Source organism: Antechinus flavipes, chromosome 6 (assembly GCF_016432865.1).
Source record: "Antechinus flavipes isolate AdamAnt ecotype Samford, QLD, Australia chromosome 6, AdamAnt_v2, whole genome shotgun sequence".
NCBI classification, from domain to species: Eukaryota; Metazoa; Chordata; class Mammalia; order Dasyuromorphia; family Dasyuridae; genus Antechinus; species Antechinus flavipes.
In genome coordinates this window covers 256,534,975-256,553,808 of record NC_067403.1, presented here as the reverse complement: position 1 = coordinate 256,553,808, position 18,834 = coordinate 256,534,975, and the positions used below count along the sequence as shown (strand labels likewise).

At 67.7% G+C, this 18,834-nt stretch overlaps 1 protein-coding gene across 1 annotated transcript in view; it reads right to left on the bottom strand.

Moving 5' to 3' along the window:
* Positions 1 to 1,342: 1,342 nt before the first annotated feature.
* The window catches only part of PACS1 (phosphofurin acidic cluster sorting protein 1), a 62,951-nt gene continuing 45,459 nt past the window's right edge, over positions 1,343 to 18,834 (bottom strand). The window contains exons 3-24 of the mRNA XM_051964000.1: positions 14,665 to 14,754; positions 13,329 to 13,454; positions 12,969 to 13,113; positions 12,741 to 12,832; positions 12,584 to 12,664; positions 12,170 to 12,229; positions 11,525 to 11,685; positions 11,201 to 11,294; positions 7,609 to 7,692; positions 7,217 to 7,332; positions 6,996 to 7,131; positions 6,589 to 6,693; positions 6,289 to 6,395; positions 5,900 to 6,054; positions 5,705 to 5,815; positions 5,277 to 5,379; positions 5,154 to 5,196; positions 4,308 to 4,350; positions 4,085 to 4,220; positions 2,894 to 3,120; positions 2,479 to 2,598; positions 1,343 to 2,365 (exon numbers count right to left, since the gene is read on the bottom strand). Of these exons, the coding sequence (XP_051819960.1) occupies positions 2,250 to 2,365; positions 2,479 to 2,598; positions 2,894 to 3,120; positions 4,085 to 4,220; positions 4,308 to 4,350; positions 5,154 to 5,196; positions 5,277 to 5,379; positions 5,705 to 5,815; positions 5,900 to 6,054; positions 6,289 to 6,395; positions 6,589 to 6,693; positions 6,996 to 7,131; positions 7,217 to 7,332; positions 7,609 to 7,692; positions 11,201 to 11,294; positions 11,525 to 11,685; positions 12,170 to 12,229; positions 12,584 to 12,664; positions 12,741 to 12,832; positions 12,969 to 13,113; positions 13,329 to 13,454; positions 14,665 to 14,754 (2,451 nt within the window). The 3' untranslated portion in view covers positions 1,343 to 2,249. The remainder of the gene's footprint in view (positions 2,366 to 2,478; positions 2,599 to 2,893; positions 3,121 to 4,084; positions 4,221 to 4,307; positions 4,351 to 5,153; positions 5,197 to 5,276; positions 5,380 to 5,704; positions 5,816 to 5,899; positions 6,055 to 6,288; positions 6,396 to 6,588; positions 6,694 to 6,995; positions 7,132 to 7,216; positions 7,333 to 7,608; positions 7,693 to 11,200; positions 11,295 to 11,524; positions 11,686 to 12,169; positions 12,230 to 12,583; positions 12,665 to 12,740; positions 12,833 to 12,968; positions 13,114 to 13,328; positions 13,455 to 14,664; positions 14,755 to 18,834) is intronic.

Sequence of the window (18,834 nt, the reverse complement as noted above, 5' to 3'; positions counted from 1 at the left end):
TTTTCTGCGTTTGGTCAATGGAAAAGGCCTCGAGTTCAGGGGATGGCCTCCCACCTGGAACCCCGCCCATCTCTGCCCCTCCATCACCCCCCATTAAAATGACAACTTGAGAGTGAGAGTTTTTCTATTGCTTTTCTATTTGTGCTTCATGTAAATAGGACACGGTAACCACGTCATACATTTGTACATACTATGTGTTCTTTGTACCCAGCAGGCTGGAAGTGTGCCCGTGATTGACACTTAGTAAACCTTTTAATTAAGTGATTGATTCACCAATGGAAGGGGGGGCCCTTGGGACCGTGGGCCCTTTGGTTTATTACTCCACTCTATGGCTTGCCTCGTGGACAGCCAATCGGAGAGCTTCCTGATGCCTTAGAACCCAGAGCCTCTGCAGCCCAGCAGGAAGTACCGGGAAGTTCCAAGAGCTTGGGCCACAGAGAGCGGCAGAGAAATCAGTCCATCTGGGGCCCATCACGCTGGGTTGGGGAAGACGTGAGCCTCTGACCCCAAGGCTCTGGGCGAGGGCCCGCGGGCCGGGGCAGACCAGATGGCAGGAACAGAACAGGCCCTTCCTGGACAAAACTCCGGAGGCAAGAACAGGAAGGGGGTTGGGCTGGGACCCGGGATGAGGGGGAGGGGGTCGGGCAGGGAGGCTGGGGCTGTGCAGCCGTGGGAAGCCACCGGAGCTCTGGAGATCCCGGGGTTTCAGTCAGATCTGGGACAGGTCAAGAACCCCAAATGGCATCGTCCCAAAGGACGCTCAGCAGCTGTCTGCACGGCCCGGGGGCATGGAGGGGGGCATCGGGCAGGAGGATGTCCCAGCGCCCGTGGCCGTGTGGCCGCTCAGCCACTCATCCACGGTCGGGGGGGCAGTGAGGCACTCCGGTCCACAGCTGGATCACAGGGCGCTTGCGACTGCTCTGGGCCGGCCCCCGCCTCTCGCCCCTCGGCCCCATGCCTCTGCCCTGCCCGTGCCCTAGGAGGGACAGCCCAGTGAGAAGGAAGGGGCCGGGCCCCAGGCCCAGCACGGTTCTGGTCTCCTTAATCGCCCCTGCTCCTGGTGTCAGAGCTGCTGCCTCGAACCTCAGCCGCCCCCACGGGGACAACCACTGTGACGGCAGCCCCGGGCCCCCCAAGGCGGAAGCGGATGCCCCCTCCCGGGGCCCCAAACATGGAGTCGTGGCCGCGTCCGGAGCGTGAGCGGGCAGCGGGGCAGCAGAGTGGGGTCCAGGTGCCCCGCCCCCTTCCGTGTCCCCACTTTCCCTGGAACAAGGTGGCCCTTGTCAGCCTCTCGCTAGGGGCGACCCTGGCCGAGGAGACACATACACTCCCAGGCGGCTGGTAAGAAATCACCAGTTTATTGAATGAAAAATCCAACAGCAACTCCCCCCCAGCCACGGCCCCAGGCGCGAGGCCCGGGCAAGGTGCTCTGGACGGCGGACAGGGGAGAGGGCCGTGGGGGCGGGGCCGGGGTGACACCTCTGGGACAGAGGCTCGGGACTGACTTCTGTGGCCCCGGCGCCCGGACTCTGGGGTGGAGGAAGGGAGGCTGGGGCTCAGCCCAGCCTGGGAGGCTGCTCTTTGGGGCGGAGGCCGGGCCGGGGGGCTGCGTGGCGGGCAGGAGCGTCGGGGCCACAGGGGCTGGAGTGCACGGGAGTCACAGCGAACAGGAGGGGCCAGGCCGGGCCGGGCCGGCGGGGAACGGGAGCCAACGAGCTCTCGAGGACACACGCACAACATCGACACGGACGCTTCTGGGGACGCTGGGGGGGCCCTTCCCTCGGTGCCCAGCCCTCCCCGCCTCCATCTGGGGGGCTTGAAGATGACGCTGGGAGGAGGGGAGGGCAGTGGACCGACTCTGGCAAATGGCCGGCTCCCCCCGGGGCCCCGAGCCTGGAGGGGCCCAAGTCACTTTGGGAGACGGCGGCCTTGAATGCGGAGAGCCCGGGGACTCTCGGGTGGGCTGGGGCTCCGGGGCTGGGGGCGGGGTCCGACCAAGGGGCCCCTTCGGGGGAGTCGGCTTCAATTCCAGTGATTGACGGCTGCCTGAGAAGGAGGCTCAGGGCCCAAGTGAGGAGGGCGAGGAGACAGGAGGGTGGGGGGAGTGACCAGCTTCCCCGGGGGGGCGGTGAACAAGGGAAGGGGACCCTCAGGCCCCAGGCCTGCTGGTGCCCCCCCCTCCAGGAGGTGCCCCGGACCAGCAGACGACACAAAGGGAGAACAGGGGGTCCTTGGCCGGGAGGTGGCGCTCAGGTGGGCTTGCTGCTGCTGAACAGGCCCACTGGGAAATGCTTGACGTGGGTGGGCCACTGGGCGGCCAGCTGGAAAAACTTGATGTCGCTCCATTCCACGCCATCAATGGACACTGGAGGGCGGAGACGGGGTCAGAGAGCGGGGGCACTTGCAGAGGGAAGATGGGAGCGAGGGGTTGGGGGAGATGTGGGCTGAGGGTCGCAGGAGGCCCCCCAGACCCCTCACCTCTCAGCATGGTCTGCTGCTGCTTGGCCGAGCAGATGAGGCGACTGATGCCCTCGATGACCTGGCTCTTGGAGTCTACCTCCTTCTCTCGAGGCTTCTTGCTCAGGAAGATGGTGGGCACTAACAAGCAGGCCGCCCGTCAGGGCCTCGGGCCCAGCAGCCCCTCCCGGCCCCGCCCTCCCTTCTCCCAGGGGTCCCCTCGGGGCAACACCTGCGGGTAGGGAGCGGTAAGGGCGGCTTGTGGGGCTGTTACCGAGCCCCAGGGGGGCAGGGAAGAGGAAGGAGGCCGGCCCGGGGCACCCAGAACCAAAGCAGGGGACCAGGGCGCGGGCCCCGAGGCTCGGGCCGGTCTGGCCAATCGAGGCAATCCAAGGATTGGGGGCTCCCGGTCCTGGCCCGGGGGCCGCCCGCTCACCTTTCTTGTTCTTCTCCTTGGTGACCACAGTCATGGCCATGGTGCTGGACTGCTGCGCCTCGTTGCCGTGGGGCAGCCGGGACACCTGCACCGAGCGGAAGACGCTCTTGAGGGTGTTCTTGGAGCTGGCGTCCCTCTTCTCGCCCTCCCGCCGCCGCTCCCCGGGGTGCGCCAGCCAGTAGTCGACCTGCAGGCCGATGACGTCCCCGTACGGGCTGTTGGGGCTCCTGCGGGCAGAGCAGAGATGGAAGCAGCTCGGAGGGGGCTGCCCTGAGGGGTTTGTCCGCCTGGAGCGGGGGACGGCAAGGGGACCGCGGGCTCCTCAGCTTCCGCCCAACATTACGCTGGCCGTGTGCCCCAAACGTCGGCAGGACAAGGCCGGAGGGAGCCAGAGGAAGCCCAGCTGCAGAGGCTTCCGACTCGGGGGAGTGCTAGGGAGCCACAGAGGTGTTTGAGGAGCGGGGAGGCCGGCCACCTGCAGGTCTGGGGCGAAGGGCAGGCTCTGACCTCTGCTTCCAGGGGGCGAGGCTGGAAGCCAAGAGGAGGAAAGGGAGCTGCTGGTAAAACCCAGCGGAGGCGGGCGGGGGGCACTGGCGGGCACACTCCCTCTTCTGGCACCTGGAGCTCCAGGTAATTTTAGCGCCAGGAACAGCGGCTGACGCCTGCTCGGAAGGTGCCAGACACAAGAGGCCCCGGGCCGGCGCGCTCCTGACGCCTTCCTTCCTGCTCAGCGAGTTCATTTTTAAATGCTGAACCAGGGGAGGGCACAGGGGGCTGTGGGCAGCAGGCCTGGAGGCCGGATGGGAGTCAGAGGCCTCCTCCTGCCCCAGAGGAGCTGCCCACCCCCCAGCTACCTCGGCCGGACTCAGCCAGGAGAGGCCCGTGGCACGGGAGGAGAGGCCCGAGGGCCGGCCGAGCTGACCGGGGCGTCTGGGAGGGCCCAGTGAGAAGGCCTGGGGCACTTCCTTGGGGGAGCGCCCCCTGCTGAGGCAGATCTCCCCCCAAAGCTCCTCTCCCTTACAAAGAAGCTAGAGAGAAGCCCCCTCCAACGTCTCTGGGCTGGTCCTGGGGGGCTCGTGCACCCCACAATGACGCAGCCCTGAGGCCCCGGCCGGCCTGTCCCCATGGGGACTCCCTTCTACAGCGCCGTCACAGGCCGGCCGCCGCAGGGACCCCGGGCGTGGCGCTTACCCGACCACCGCCAGGGCGTTGCTCATGGAGGGGGACGAAGGGGGCGTGGCCGAGGCGTCGCGGCTCAGGCCGGAGCTGGAGGGCGGCGATGTGGAAGGGACCGTGAGGCTGACCGCAGGCACATCGTCCCCGTCACCTGAAGGCGGAGAGACTCGGCTGCCCGGGAGCCCTGGCACCCAGGACTTCCCCCTCGGCCCGGCCGGCAGAGCAGCCCCAGCCTTACCTGCTGTGAGAGGGGAGTCCTCCACCAGCCCCACTTTGACCACCTGAAGAGAAAGAAACCGAGGGGCGTCAGCTCCCTCCCAGGGCCGAGGGTGCCCTCTTTGTCCCCGCGCTGGCAGGCCCCCCTGGGGGCAATGCCAGGGGCCAGCTTTGGGGGGGCCTCAGGAAGCAGAACCAAGGAGACGGGCCGCCCATCCTCAGAGAGACCTCTCCAGAGAACTGAGAGGAAGGGGGGCACAGGGAGCCTCAGGCCCCCCAAGTGCTGCTTGGTCTCGGGCGGGGGTCTCTGGGGGCGGGGGCCTGGCCGGAGACGAGAGGGTCGGAGGGCGCCCGGGCCGAGAACACGCCGCACCTCCTCTCCTGACCACCAGCCAACCCCTCCCCCTTCTGTTCCTGACCCTCCTGTTCCCTCCCACATCCCCCCCCCCCCCACCTCGGCCATCCCTTCAGGGCAGTGGGCCGAGCGAGCCGGGTCCCCTGCCGAGGAGCTCCCCGGGGGCTGGTCTAAGGTCTCTGGGAAAGCAGAGCAGCCCCACAGGGCGAGACCCGCGCGGAAGCTCCCGAAAAGCCGCGGAGCAGCAGGGGCCTGGCAGGGAGAGCCGGCTCCGCTCCGCTGAGTGCTCAAGGGGCCTCCCGGGGAGGGACCGACTTGGGGTGCTCCTCCGCGCCGGGGCCCCTCTCGGGGCCCTTCTCTACTCCTCCGCGGTCCCCAGGTCATCGGGGCTCGGCCAGAAGTTCTCCGTGACGACATAGGCCCCGGGGAGCTTGGGGGCCCGCGGTGCGAGAACCCCGACACCAGAGCGCGCCCACGGGAGGCGGAGAAGGGCGGCCGCCGGGGAGGACTCACCCCGATGAAGGGAATGAACTTCTGGTAGGAATCTTCATCTTGGCTGTGGGAGAGAAGGGGAGACGGCCTTGTGAGTGGGGGGCTCCGGGGGGCTCCAGCAGGGAAGGGGACGCGCGCACTCACAATTTGTGTCTGCAGGTCAGCATGGCCTCCGCCACCGGCAGCTGGTGCGTCACTCCGGCCCCGCTCACGTACTGCATCACGCGGCCCACCACGTCCAGGGACTCTGCGGAGAAGCACGGGGGGAGGGGGCTCATCCTGGGGGTCCAGGGGGACGGGGAGGGGAGGGGCTCGCCCAGGGCTCCAGAGGCAGTGGCCATGTTTCTGTCCCTTCTCAACCACGCCAGCCACCCCCGCCCTTTGCTTCCTCTGGGATCTTCCTCTCCAGAGTCACCTCTGGTCCCACCCCCGGGGCTGGGAACGGCCGGGACTTAGGCCGAGCCCTTCAGCGCGCTGCCCGGAAACCTCTGGCTGCCTCTGGGCCCGGGCTGGGAAGAAGCCGCCCCTTGGGACTCCTCGCCGGCCTCCGCGCGCTCCCTCAGGGGGATTACCTGAAACCGGGGGCTCCGAGCGACTGAACAGGTCCCTCCAGGCCGGGTCGAGGAAGGCGCTGCTGTACCTGCTGTCCACCGAGCCGATGTACTTGGCCACAGGGTGAGAGCCTGGGGGGGAGGGGGCGGCGTGAGAGCGGCTCCCGCGAGGGCCCGGCCCGCCCGACGGCCCAAGGCCGCGGCCCGGCTGCTCACCGAGGGGGACGATGAGGAAGCGCATGTAGCCCAGCCAGTCGGACGTCTTGTTGGCCAGGGCCTTGACGAAGAAGCGGAGGATGGAGCTCAGGTAGCTCTGCCCGCCCACGGCCACCACCTTCACGGGCCTCGGCATGGAGGAGTTGCAGTTGCAGCTGGGGAGGAAGCCGGGAGGATGGTGGGGAGGCCTCCCAGGGCTCACTTAGGGGCCTGGGGGGGGACCCTGAACCTCTTTCCTCCAGCCCGGGCCTCCCCTCCCCCCAACGGGTGGGCTCCTTGAGAGGGTTGGGGTGGTCGGTTCCAGCCACGGCCCTGGTAGGCAGGGCGAGAAGGGGCCGAGGGGTGTTGGGGGGTCCGGCACGAGGGGGCCGAGGGGTCGGAGCCCTTACTATCTCTGGATGCGAGTGAGCAGGGCGGAGAGCACGGCCTGGACTTCCACGGTGGAGCACGTGCACACCACGGGCCGGCGCTGATCCTGAAGCAACTCTGCCACATACTGCGAAGGGCGGCCCGGGCCGCGGTCAGGCCGGCCGGGGAGCGGGAGCCCCTGCAGCCCACCCTGGACACACCCAGCTGCCCCAGGGGTCTCCCTGGGGGAGGGGCGCGGTGCCCAAAGCGCAGAGCCCCAAGGGCTTCCCAACCAGGACCCCTGAGGCTGCTGCGGCGTGCCCAAGCCCCCGGCCCCGCACCTGGCCCTGCCAGTCGGCAGTGTTCACCAGGATGACGTTCTCGGGCAGGGCCGCGTCCGACACCAGGATCTGATTCAGCTGGTCGTACACCACCTTCCTCGGGATCTAGGCAGAGACGGGCACGCGTGCTCCCTCGGGTCCTCCCTCAGCGCCCGCGCCCCCGGGTGCTCCAGCTCCCTCTACATCCCCAACTTTCTCAAAGGGCGATTTCCCCGTCCCCGGATCCTCAGCCTATAGTCGCAGTCCGGGGCAGGGGCCCGGAGCCACCCTCTGACCGGGCCTGGGCAGCGGGACCCTCGGGTGGAGGGGCCGGAGAACAGGCCGTTGTCAGGGTCGCCAATGACTCGGCCGGGGGGGGGGGGGGAGCCCGGGGCCGTCGCACGCTCTCGGCGCCTCCTCGGCCCTACCTGGCTGCTGTGGCCGAGGTCGGGAGAGCGCTCGCTGTCCGAGCTGTTGGTCCGCTCGCTCAGAGGCTTGGAGAGCTGCCGCTCCTTCAGGGGGGTGCTCCTCTTCTGCCGGGGGGTGTGCACGCCGTCCATTTTGCTGCCAGAAAGGGGGAGAGGGCGGTGTCTGCGCCAGCTCGGCCGCCCGAGGGGAACGGTCCGAGAGCCCGGCCCTGCCGCGGTACCTGGGGGAGGCGGAGCCCTGCAGATCCGCCTTGCCCGACTTCATGGGGGTTTTGACTTTCTCGGGCACCACCAGCGTGTTGCTGCCGTCTCCAAACACATCCTGGTCGCTGATGTCCTGTCACGGAGGGAGAGGAGGGGGCGGGGTCACTGGGACACGTGGCCCACGGGGGAGGGGCTCATCTCTTCGCCATTCCCGGCCCCCCCCCCCCCCCCCGGGCCTGGCAGGAGCCCCTCGTCCTGACCGCAGACCAGGCCCTGCCCAGGAGGCCCCCATTTTGGTGAAGGCCGTGGGACGCCTCGAGGAGGATCCGAACCCAGGCCTGCGGCAGACAGGGGTGGCCCCGGGGCCGAGGGAGAGGAGGGGCGGCCGGCCTGGGGGGGGCCCACGTACCAGAAGGTCGTTCTCGGCCAGGCTGTCGTCCGGGTTCTTGATCCAGGAAGTGGCTTTGACTCTGTCCAGAGCCGTCAGCTCCATCTGTGGAAGCGCCAAGACCCGGTTACCGCGGGGAAGGCGAAAACCTTCCCCGTCTGCGTCTGACATCGTCTGAAAGGCGCTCACAGAGCGCTCCTGGCTGGCGTCACACGCGCCTCTGGGAAGCCCGGCCCCCTCGCCCACACATGGGGAGCGACGCCATCGAGGCCCTGACCCAGAATCCCCCACTCGCGGGACCCTAATCCCACAGCATCAAGGCTTCCGGAAGGTCGCCCCTTCCCCCCGCTGCACCCCCTGGACACAAGATGGCGGCTGGGTCGGAACTAAGCAGAGGCCCCCGGCCTAGGCCTGTCCCCCCGCCAGTTCCTCGAGGCCTCTGGACAACTGGCCAGCTTCCTTTCCATCCCAGCAGGGACCACACTGCACCCCCCGCCCCCCCCGCCAGGCAAAGGGAAAGGGAGCCTCTCCTTTTCCGAGGTTCACCCTGTCCACATCTACCTCCCCCGAGGGCCCGGCCCCCAACGCCAGCCCCCAGGACCCTTCATCAGCGCGGCCGCCGCCCCGGGCGTTCCACTTGTCAAGGGCTCTCCCCCGGCTCCTGCTCAGTCTCACTGCCCTGAGTGACCTTTGCCCTCTGGCCTCCCCAACCTTTGTGCCGCTGCTTCTGGTGCCCGGCCCGGGACAAGGGGCCCCCGCTAGCGCTCTCCACGTTACACCTCCCTGACAGACGGGATCCTTGCCGCCGGCCCCCCGCCCATCGTTCCAGCCCCCCGCGTTTGGGAGCTCGGGGTCGTCCTGCACTGTTCCTCACTCGCCCATCGGCCACAAGCCCTGCCCCCTTTACGGCAAACAACGACAGCGGCCGGCGTCCACGGACGGCGAGCCCGGCGCTTTAGAGCGTTCCCTCGCCGGGGGCTCCCTGGGCTAACCCCCGGTTCAGAGATGAGGAGACTGAAGCTCCTCAGGAGGCATCCGGGGTAGACCCTCCCCTCCCTCCTCTCCCCCTCCCCGCCCCGGGGCCGCTCTGCTGTCCCTCAGCCCCGCTTCCGTTCAGGCGGCTCAGCGGACAAAGCGCTGGGCTAGAGTCACAAAGAGCCCAGTTCAAACAGCCTCAGCTACGTCCTGGCTCTGGGACCCCGGCCATAATCACTTCACCTGCGTGAGCCTCAGTTTCCTCAGCTGTAAAGTGGGGACAACAGCCTCATCCTCACATGCTGCTGTGAGCATCTGCAAAGTGCTCAGCGCAGGGCCCGCACACAGTAGGTGCTTAGTAAATGCTCTGCCTGACCATTCCTCGCGGGACTCCTGGGATAGCCTCCAAGTTGCCCTCCCTGCCTCCGGTGTAGCCTTCCCACAGCGGCTGAGGCTGCTTCCCCTAGCTGCGCTGCTCACCGCAGCCGTCCCCCTCCTCCCAGACTCCGGCCCCCGCGGCTCCTTCCTCCCCAGGCCCGCCTCGGGGCTTTGTCCTGGATGTCTGTCTCCCCTTTCCTCACGACTCCCCAGCCCGGTACCCAGCAGGAGCTTAACTGCGCCGCTCTCCCTTCTTGCTAACCAAGGCCTGCAGAGGGGACGCGGAGCCCCCATCTCTGGCTGGGCTCCCACCTGCTCTCGCCCCGAGGCCTCCGGGGGAGCTGGCCTTCTCCTCCACAAAAACAACTGGGCCCCAGCCTCCCCTCCCTCCGGCCTCTGCCGCACACCGGGGAGAGCCAAACGGCGCTGCGTCACCTCCCCAGGCGCTGACAATAAGTCCCAGAGAACGGGCTCCGAGAGCCGCGACCAAACATCATCAGCGACACAAGGCTGGTCTGGGTAGCAAAGAACCGAAAGCCTCTGGGAAAGGCCCCTCGTGCCTGCGGTCGCAGCCTCTGGGAGGGGCCCTCGTGCCCGCGGTCGCAGCCTCTGGGAGGGGCCCCTCGTGCCCGCGGTCGCAGCCTCTGGGAGGGGCCCTCGTGCCCGCGTTCGCAGCCTCTGGGAAAGGCCCCTCGTGCCCGCGGTCGCAGCCTCTGGGAGGGGCCCTCGTGCCCACGGTCGCAGCCTCTGGGAAAGGCCCCTCGTGCCTGCGGTCGCAGCCTCTGGGAGGGGCCCTCGTGCCCGCGGTCGCAGCCTCTGGGAAAGGCCCCTCGTGCCCGCGGTCGCAGCCTCTGGGAGGGGCCCCTCGTGCCCGCGGTCGCAGCCTCTGGGAAGGGCCCCTCGTGCCCGCAGTCGCAGCCTCTGGGAGGGGCCCTCGTGCCCGCGGTCGCAGCCTCTGGGAGGGCCCCTCGTGCCCGCGGTCGCAGCCTCTGGGAGGGGCCCTCGTGCCCGCGGTCGCAGCCTCTGGGAGGGCTGGGAGGCTGCTGGGGCGGCCAGTCGCCGCATCCTTGGTGGGCTTCCACCAGCCCTGAGACCGCACGGAGCCCTTGGGACGAGTGATCGGCCCCGACTCAGGAGCTGCTCCTTCGCGCGGCTGGGGAGGGCCGACTTCCTGGGGGTCGCCGGGGAGCCAGAGGCCAGGGCCTGCTCCACGGCCCGAAGGATCCCAGAGCGCGCCGCCCACCCCAGGCCTAGCGAGTCTCAGCAAAGCTCCGGGAGAGGCGCCCGGGCCCCGCTTCCATGATGTTCTCGCCCATCCCCAAGGGCAGCTCTGCTTTCTCTAGACCCGGCGAGACCCCGAGCTCTGCCGAGAAGCCACCGTCTTCGTGGGCCCCAAAAAGGGCTGAGAGACCTCCCTCTGTCATCCGCGCCCTGCCACGGCCCCCTCCTTGTCCCGGTGCGTCGGGGGCCGTCCCTGGGTGATCCTCGGCCGGGACTCGGACAGCTGCTCCCCACCACGGCCTCCCCCGCGGCCCCTCGGGCTCAGGCTCTTGGGGGCGGACACAGTCCCTGGCCTGGCCCCGAGGCCCCCGAGCTTTGGTGGGGCTCGTACGTGTGCCTCGTGTAGCTACGCGCGTGTGCACCAGGGGGCGCGCCGCTGGCTGCCCACGGGCTTGGCGGTGAGGCCCCCCCCAGCACAGCCGGCTGCCCTCTGCCCGTGTCCCCGGTGCCCGCCCAGAACCGAGCGCTCGGGCATTGCCGCTGCCGGGCAGCCAGAGCCGCCACTGGGGGAGGGTGGCGCCACCTGGTGACGACCGGGGGGAACACAAGGAAAAGCCTTCCAGCTTCCTGACCCAATTTCCACTTGTAAGTGAATGACTGAGCGGCCTCTGACCTTTAGCTGGGGAGGGTAACAGGCGGCACAAGGAGGGCACCGAGGATTTGGGGAAGAAGAGCAGGGAGGCGCCCGTGGCCGCGGACACCAGCCCAGCCAGTGAGGCCCCCGAGGGCCGGCCGCCACCTCCCCCATCCCGGCGCCGGCTCATTCACCCGCCAAAGATTCCCGGACAGGAAAGGCTTCCGTCCCCGGGGCCCAGCACAGGGACTTTCCCGGCCCCGCGGGCTCCGGCACACGGGCTCCCCTGCCCTGGGGCTGCTCCCTCAGGCCCCCCCCCCTTCAGCCGGAACATTCTAGCCCTCCAGAAGTTCTGATGGAAAGGGGCCCCCGGCCCCGCCCTCCCCCCGCCGGGCTCCTGCTCACAGGGCTGCTGGCGTCCTTGCCCAGGCTGCCTTTACTGTTGAGGCTGCCGATCTCCGTCTGGGAGCTGGACTGGGACATCCCCTCAAAGAAGGGTCTACAAGGAAGAGAGAGCGGGCGGGGGGGTGATGAGGGGGCCCGTGGGGGGGCGCCCACCTCCTCAGAGCATCTGACTGAGCCACCTCCCAAGTCTGGGGGAGCCCGGGCCGAGCCCCTCAGTCTCGGGGCTGCAGAGGGACACAGAGGGGCCTGAGGGCTCCACTCCCAGGAGGCGGGGCCCTCTGCGGTCCCCTGGGAGGGGGAGCCGAGCCGGGCAGCAGGACCCACTTGAGCTTGGGCTTGGGGGTGCTCAGGACGCTCTCGGTCTCCTCCATCTCGGGCCCGCTGTCGCTGGGGTTGTACATCTCCAGGCTGTCATAAAGCTCATCCAGGTCCTCTTCCACTTCCCGGATCTGCTCCCGGGACACGTGCTCCAGCCCGAAGCCCACCTGCGGACAAAGAGGCCAGGAGTCAAGGCCCTGCCGGGCACGCGGAGGGCACCAGGTGGGCGGGCTCCCTGTCCCGCTGCCCCCCGGGCATCCCCGGGGCCTGGTGAGGTCGCGGCTCCGCCCCATTTCAGAGGAGACTGAGCCAAGTCCTGCCAAGGACCCAAAGCCCCGCACAGAAGAGCCCGCGGAAACCCCCGGGCGACCGCCAGCGCTTTCCCGCTTACTTTCAGGGATGCAGGCGTCCTTCCTAAGGGAGCAGGGACGAGGGCCCCGAGTGGGGGTCTCGCTCTCGTCCCCCCGGGCCTCCCCGCGGGCCGGGCCAGACGCACACGCCCCGGAAGTGAGCCGCGGCAGGGTCGGGCCGTCCGCACTCCCATTGGCCGCAGCTCTTCCTCACGAGCCCCCTTGCCCCTGTGACCCCGGGCCGAGAGGCTGCCCCTGAGCCAATGGCGGAGCCCCCCCGCCCAGACCTGCTGCCACGTACCTCGTCCGAGACTTTGAACCTCTTCAGCAGCGCCACAAACTTCTGCTTGATGTTGGGTTGCTGCAGGGACACAGGGACAAGCAGGGTCGGGGCCCTCGCGGGCTGGCCGGGCGCGAGGGGGTCACAGGGCAGCCCAGCGGGGAGCAGGAGCGGATAACTCCCGGGGGAGGGGGCGCTTATCGGCCGGACTTGCTGCGAATGCGGGTCAGAAGCCGGGGCGGACCCGCTCACAACTTTGGAGGGAAACTTGGGCCCAAAGAGGCCCCCCCCACTGAGCTCCCCGAGCCCTAGGGGCAAGTCCCCAAAGCTGCCCCCCACGGCAAGCTGTGAGCGCCTGGAGGCAGCGGAGCCCGGCCTCGCCCTGTCCTGTCCGGTCCCCGGGGGAGCTACCGAGGGCCGGGCTCCTCTGCTCACCCGCGTGATGGCCGAAGCCGAGGTCAGTTTTCTCCGCGTCTTCTTCACTTTACGGAGATCCTCGTCCTCGTAGAACAGGTCCTGCCGGGAGAACAGCGTCACCCCCCGCCCCTCTGCAGGCGCCGCGCCGGGGGAGGGGGCCGAGGAGGGGGGTTACCTGGCCGTGCAAAGGGTCATCGCTCCCCTCCTGCTCCGACGAGAAGCTCTCTTCCTCCTCCTCCGAGTAATTGTCGATGTCGGGAGAACGGTCTGGGGGCGAGTGCTGCCGTGAGGCCGGAGCCGAGCCCCCAGGAGCCACCGGGGCCGTCCCTGCGTCTCCTGGGGGGAGGGGCCGGGGTCTGTCTGTACTAGCCTGGGGGGAGGGGCCCCTCTGCGAGCCTCCTACCGGACAACTTGGACTTGATCCCCTCCTGGTCGATGGGCTGGCTCGACAGCGAGTAGATCTTGATCTCGGCCACGGGGACGGAGACGTCCTTCACGTTGCTGTGCAGGCCGAGCACGAGGGCGCCTTCGCTGGGGTGCTGCATGACCTGGGGGGGTGCACAGGGGACCACCACATTTGCCCGCTCTCAGAGACCGAGCCCAGGAGCCCAGGCCGTGGGACGGGCCCGGAAGCCGGGCTGGGCTGGAAGGGCCACGCTGAGTTAGGGAGACTCAGGGCACCGGGCTCCTCTCCCCCCCAGCCCCGAGGCAGAGAAGGAGAGCCGGCCCCTCTGGGTTCCCGGCTGCAGCCGCCGGCGCTCACCTCCGCCATGTTGATCAGCCCCACGGCCAGCGTCTTGTAGCCCAGGATCGTGCGGTTCTTGTAGCGCTTCCTCCTCTGCAGCATGATCTGCAGCTTGTTGGCGTCGCGCTTCAGGAAGTGAGGGTACTGAGGGCAAAGGGGAACCGTGAGACGGAGCGGGCGGGGGAGGGACCCAGGGGCAGCGCGCGGCCGGGGAGGGACCCAGGGAGCTCTGGGCTCAGCTCCTGGCCTGTGGCTTAAAGCGGAGCAGCCAAGCTGCCGGCCACGAGGACGCGGAGGAGGCCCCGGCAGCCGAGACGGGCACTTTCTGGACGGGCCAATGGCCACAAGGAGCTTGTTTTTCTTTTCTTTCTTCTCTCCCTCCTGGAAATGGCCCAGACGGGAGCCACGGGACTAAGGGAACAGGGATTTCCATTCACCGAAACCATTTTTACAAACGTATTTGCGAGTGGGCTTTCTGTGGAAAAGGACGAGGGAGGGAGGGGGCCGCTCGAGCCGCGTCTCCGTAAGTGTCCTGGGGGAGGGAAAGGTGACTCGCTGCCGGGAACCGGAATCCGAGGGAGAAGCCGGGGACGGAGCCCACGCTTTGGGGGCTCGCGCCTCTTAGACGTGTCCTCCGGAGACCAGGAGACACAGACCTAGACCGTGACCCTGCACGCGCGTCCCTGACGCCCAGACCAGGTGAAACAGGGGGCCGAGAGTCACTGTGACGGGCTGGCCGAGCCCCGGCCTCGGAGACTGGGGGCCGCCCTGGGCAGAGCTCATGGGGCTGGGAGTTCCAGGGCCAGAACTCTGACAAGCTGGAGGCTCCACGGGAGAAGGGAGCGGGGCACGGGGGAGAGGGCTCGGGGGGCAACGGGGGCCGATGTCCGAGAGGGGAGTGGGCTGCCTGCGGGGCGGGGGCTCCCAAGGGCAAAGGCTCACTTGGGAGGCCCGGTCTAAAGGACAGGTCAGTGACGATCCAGACAAGCTGGTTTCTGAGCCTGTTCTAACTCTAAAACTCTGCGAAGGGACAGGAGAGGGGGCGGGGATAACAGTGGGGGGGGAGGTTTGTACCCACCACAGCGTCCCCCGCACTGGGGGGGCGCCTGCTCGGACACGCCAGATGCGCCAAGGCCCCCAGTGAAGTGCCCGCCCGGGGCGTGATGCAGCCCCGTGTCCATCATCACTGACCAAGGCCCTTCACGGAGCCTGGGAACAGCGGACTGGAGACCGGAGCCTTTGAGGGCTTCCTGACTCTGGGCCGGGGCTTAGTTTTTTAAAATCTCGGATCGCTGCTTTTCAACCTAACCAACAAACGCTGCTCCAAAAAGCCTCTTCTGGGAGGGAGTCGCACCTGGAGGGAGAAGGTCAGCTGAAGCTCCGTCTCTGCCAGGCCGCTGGCCGGAAGGAGGATCTCATTGGACCGAAGGATCCTTTTGGAGCCCTGAAAGCAAAGGCAGAACCTGTTAGAGTCGGCGCAGAGAAGCTGCACAGAAGTGCCCTCGGCGCCCCCCCCAGAGCGGGCAGACGGCCTTCCCCAGCCCCGAGCACCGCTGTGGGGCACCTGGCAGCGGGAAGCCCGGCCGGGGGCTCCTGTCTCAGGATCCCAGCACGCCCTCAGAGGGAGGGGACTCCCTCGCAGCCTCCTTCCCTTCTGTGTGACTCCCACCTCTCCTGGCAGCCCCAGGGCAGAGGCAGCTGGGCCCGGGGCCATCCCCGGCTCTTCCTGAGAAGCTTTACCTGGGCTCTCCCCAACCACGGGCTGCGTCTGGGAAACGCCACTCCCGGGGGGCCTGGGGCGGCACCTGAGCTCAGAATGCCCAGGCAGAGGGGCCGGCCGGTCTGCAGCCAGGGCGCCCGCGGGCAGCCGAGCTCACGTGCCGGCGACCCCTGGGAGGAGAGGACGAGGCGGGCTTCTGCAGAAGTTTGTGGTGCAGGGGCCGGAATCTGAGCCTCGTTCGTTCCCCCAGAGAACACAAGGCTGAGCTTCTGCCAGGAGCCCGAGAGGATGTGGGTCAAGGCCCAACGAGGCTAAGCTGCCGCACGGCCGGGAAGGACTCGATGAAGAAAAAGAACTGCCGTGTCCCCTGAGGTTCATTCCTTGACCACAAATGTGTCCTTTGCTAGGAAAAGACGCTCCCATCTCTCAAAATGGGGCCGAAGGGTTTGGCAGATGGAGGAAGGAGCACAAGCTCCGCGGGGCCCGATCCCTCCCGCTGGTCCCTGGTCCACTGCTCCCGGGAGCCCTCGGGGCCCCCTCGTGTTCCCCAGGCCCCGTCTCCTCTCGCTCTGTTTCTCCAACCATGCTTCCAAGCCCCGGCCGCAGGCCCTTCCCTGTCAGACATCCCCAATCCTTCCCAAGCCCGGCGCCTAGAACAGAGCCTATGGCAGAGTGGGCACAGCCCGACCACGCGCCTCGGCCGCAGCCCCGCCCCCCAGCCTGCCCAGACTCTCTCGGGACTCGGTCCCCCTTCTGTCTGTCCTTCCACCTCACGGAAGCCCCAGGATAATCCCGACGCCTCCCTCAGAGGCCCCAAAGCCGTCGGGCTTGCTGCGGACCCGCCTTCAGCCCAGGACCACCTCGGCACTCTAGCGAGGGTAAAATCACAAAAGGCTCGACAAGGAAAGAAAACAGAAAGCCCCCCCTCCCCTCGGCCCCGAGGCTGTCCGTGAGGCGTCTGTCTCTGGGGCGGTCCCTCAGTGGGAGCCACAGGTGCCCCCGGGCGGCAGGGCCCATCCAGGTACACAATCCCTCCTTCAGCCGGGCACAAGCGCCACAGCAGGACTACTTGGCTGGCATTCTACGGGCACGGTCTGTTCCTCTGTCCCCATCCCTGGGCAGGCGCCCCTCTGCTACCAGCACCTGCAGGGGCCGAGCAGCCCCCGGTGCACGGCGGCCGACGGGGCCTGTCTGGGAGCCGGAGCGGGGGCAGGTGGACGGTCGGGCTAAGCTTTACTTAACGGGGCAGAGAGAGCTGCAGAAGCCGCCCGGGCACCAGAGGACGTGTGTAAACCACGCTATTCCCAGGATTAATTTTCTCCACTTAATGAGCTGATGGCAGCTTCCCAGCACCGGAGAGGAGCGGGGACTCTGGAGACGAGCGGGAGGCTGCCCGGAGCCGGGATCCCCGACGTCGGGGGAAATCCCGCGTCGCTCTCGAGGCGCACGGAGCCCCCAGAGACGGCGATGGTGGTCAAGAAACTCCACCCTGCCGCGGCGTCGGCCCCAAGGAGAGAGCGGGGAAAACGCTCAGTCACTCATCGAGCTCTCCGATCCAAATCAACACGCCTCGCGTGCCTCCAGCGCAGCGGGGGCGCTATTGGTGGGGACAGCTGGTGATCCGGGGTGGGCTTGGAGTTGGCTCCTGAGTTCGAATCCAGCCTAGACAATCACTAGCTGTGTGAGCCTGTTTGCCTCAGTTTCCTCATCTGTCAAAGGAGTTGGAGAAGGGAATGGCCGACCCCTCCAGTGTCTTTGCCAAGAAAACCCACCTGGGGTCACGGAGTCAGACCCACGACCGCCAGCCCCCACGGTGAGAAGTGGGAACCCCTTTGGTTTCCATTCCGTCCGCCACGAGACGAGCTGCTGTGCCAACAGGGGTGACGGCCCAGGCCCCGGAGGCCGCGGTGACCCTGGGACGTTTGTGAGCGCCCGGACTTCTCAGGGCTCTGAAGGCCTGACCCAGAGGTCACGAATGGCCGAGGCCGCGGGGGCCAAGCCCGCGAGGAAAAGGCTGCGCGTGAGGGGCCGCGCCCGGGGGTTCTGCTCCCCCAGCCTGCCGTGCTCCCCGCGGGGCCTCTCTGCATTCCAGGAGGACGTGGCGGCCGCCCCGGGCCGTTCCGGGGATGGACAAAGTGCTGCCTCTAATCACTTTCGGCTACTTACAAAGGAGGCGCCAGAAAGCGCCGAACGTCACCATTGTTACCTTTTGGGGAAACACACCTTTCTCCATGATGACATTAAACACTTAAGAAAGGAATGAGATTATTTCCCCCCGAGTCTGGGGGTGGCGGGAGCGGCAGGGAGCCTCGCAGAACATCCCAGACCGGGCGCCCTGGGAAGCAGCGGCGTTCAGCCTGGGCGACGAATCCCCCGGACTGGAGCTGTCTGCGAGCTAGAGAAAGAGCGAGGAAGGAGCGAAGAGCCCACAGGCGTTGTCCCTTCCCCACGACTTTGCCACGTGTCCGTGGAAGCGGTCGGGCGATATTCCTTCTCCTGGATGCCCCGATCCTGCAGCCCCAACGATGATCCGACTGATCCCCCGCCGTGACCCACCGGGGCCTGGGGTCTCTCCGGGAAGAACTCTGGGTGAAGTCGGTCTCCGGGGCCCTTGGGGAGCCTGGCATCCCCTTGCCCGCAGCCATGCCCGTGCAGGGGGCCAGAGCCACTCTGCAGTGGCTCGGGAAGCCTTTAGTCGGCCAGTCAGTGCACGAGCATTTATTAAGTGCTTACTGTATAGCCAGCTCTGTGCTGGGAAGGGGGCGTACAAATCAACAAAGGCTCCTGCCCTCAAAGAGCTCACATCCCAACAGGGAAGACAACATGACCCATGGGCAGAAAGGGAAGCAAGGCTGGCATGGGGCTGACCACCTGTAAATGGTGGTCCCTGGAGAGGCCCCAGGGTGGAGGAATCCCCTCCAGGCCGGGCCTGGCTCAGAGTCTTTCAACCTATGACCCCCCAGCCCAGCGTCCCTCCATCTCCCTGCCCTGTCTTGGGGGAGGGCGGCGGGTTCTCTCATCCACCAATGAAGGGGACCGTGGCCTTGAGCCCCCTTTCAGAGTGTCTCCCAGCCAGTCTTCAGCTAACCCCGGAGGCCGGGGGAGAGGCTGCACGAAGGTCAGTCGTCCCTGCAACGAGCCCCTCGGAGCCGGCGAGCCGCAGGCTCGAGGAACCGTCCTGCAGGAAGCTCCCCTGCTGACGGGTCCAATTCAGACCCAAAAAAGGCACCAGCTCCTCCCTGAAGACCTGCAATGGCGAGGAACCAACGTCCTCGAACACCGGGAAGGTCGGCTCCGCTCCCAGACACCCCTGACTCCGGAACCTCCCGCCCCGGGGCGCTTCCCCTGTAGGGCACAGTCCTGGGGCCTTTCTTCTCCTCACGGGCTCGCGTTTCATCCCAAGGCCACACGGGGGCACCTCCCGTGGCACCGCTCCGTCTCCCCTGCTGCCCACTGAAAGCCGTACCCCCTTATTTATGCGGCCGGGGAGGAGACATGTATCTGAGCAGCGAGTGAACACCGGTCACCGAAAGTCTGACCACAAAACAACAGAACCATGAGAAGGAAGGAGCCAGAGACCCGCACTCGGGGACAAGCTGACCTTCGGGGGGAGGGGGGCACTCCCTCAAGCTTCCGGGGAGCTGAGCGGGACATCGGCCGGCGTCCCTTCCCTTTGGGAAAGGGGCTTTCTATTCTCCCCCGGGAGTCCGGAACCAGCGGGTGTCCCTTAGACTGGGCCCGGCCGCGACACTCTCTCACCGATCACAAGGGCCACAGGCTGAGTGGGGGGCCCGGGCGCTCTGC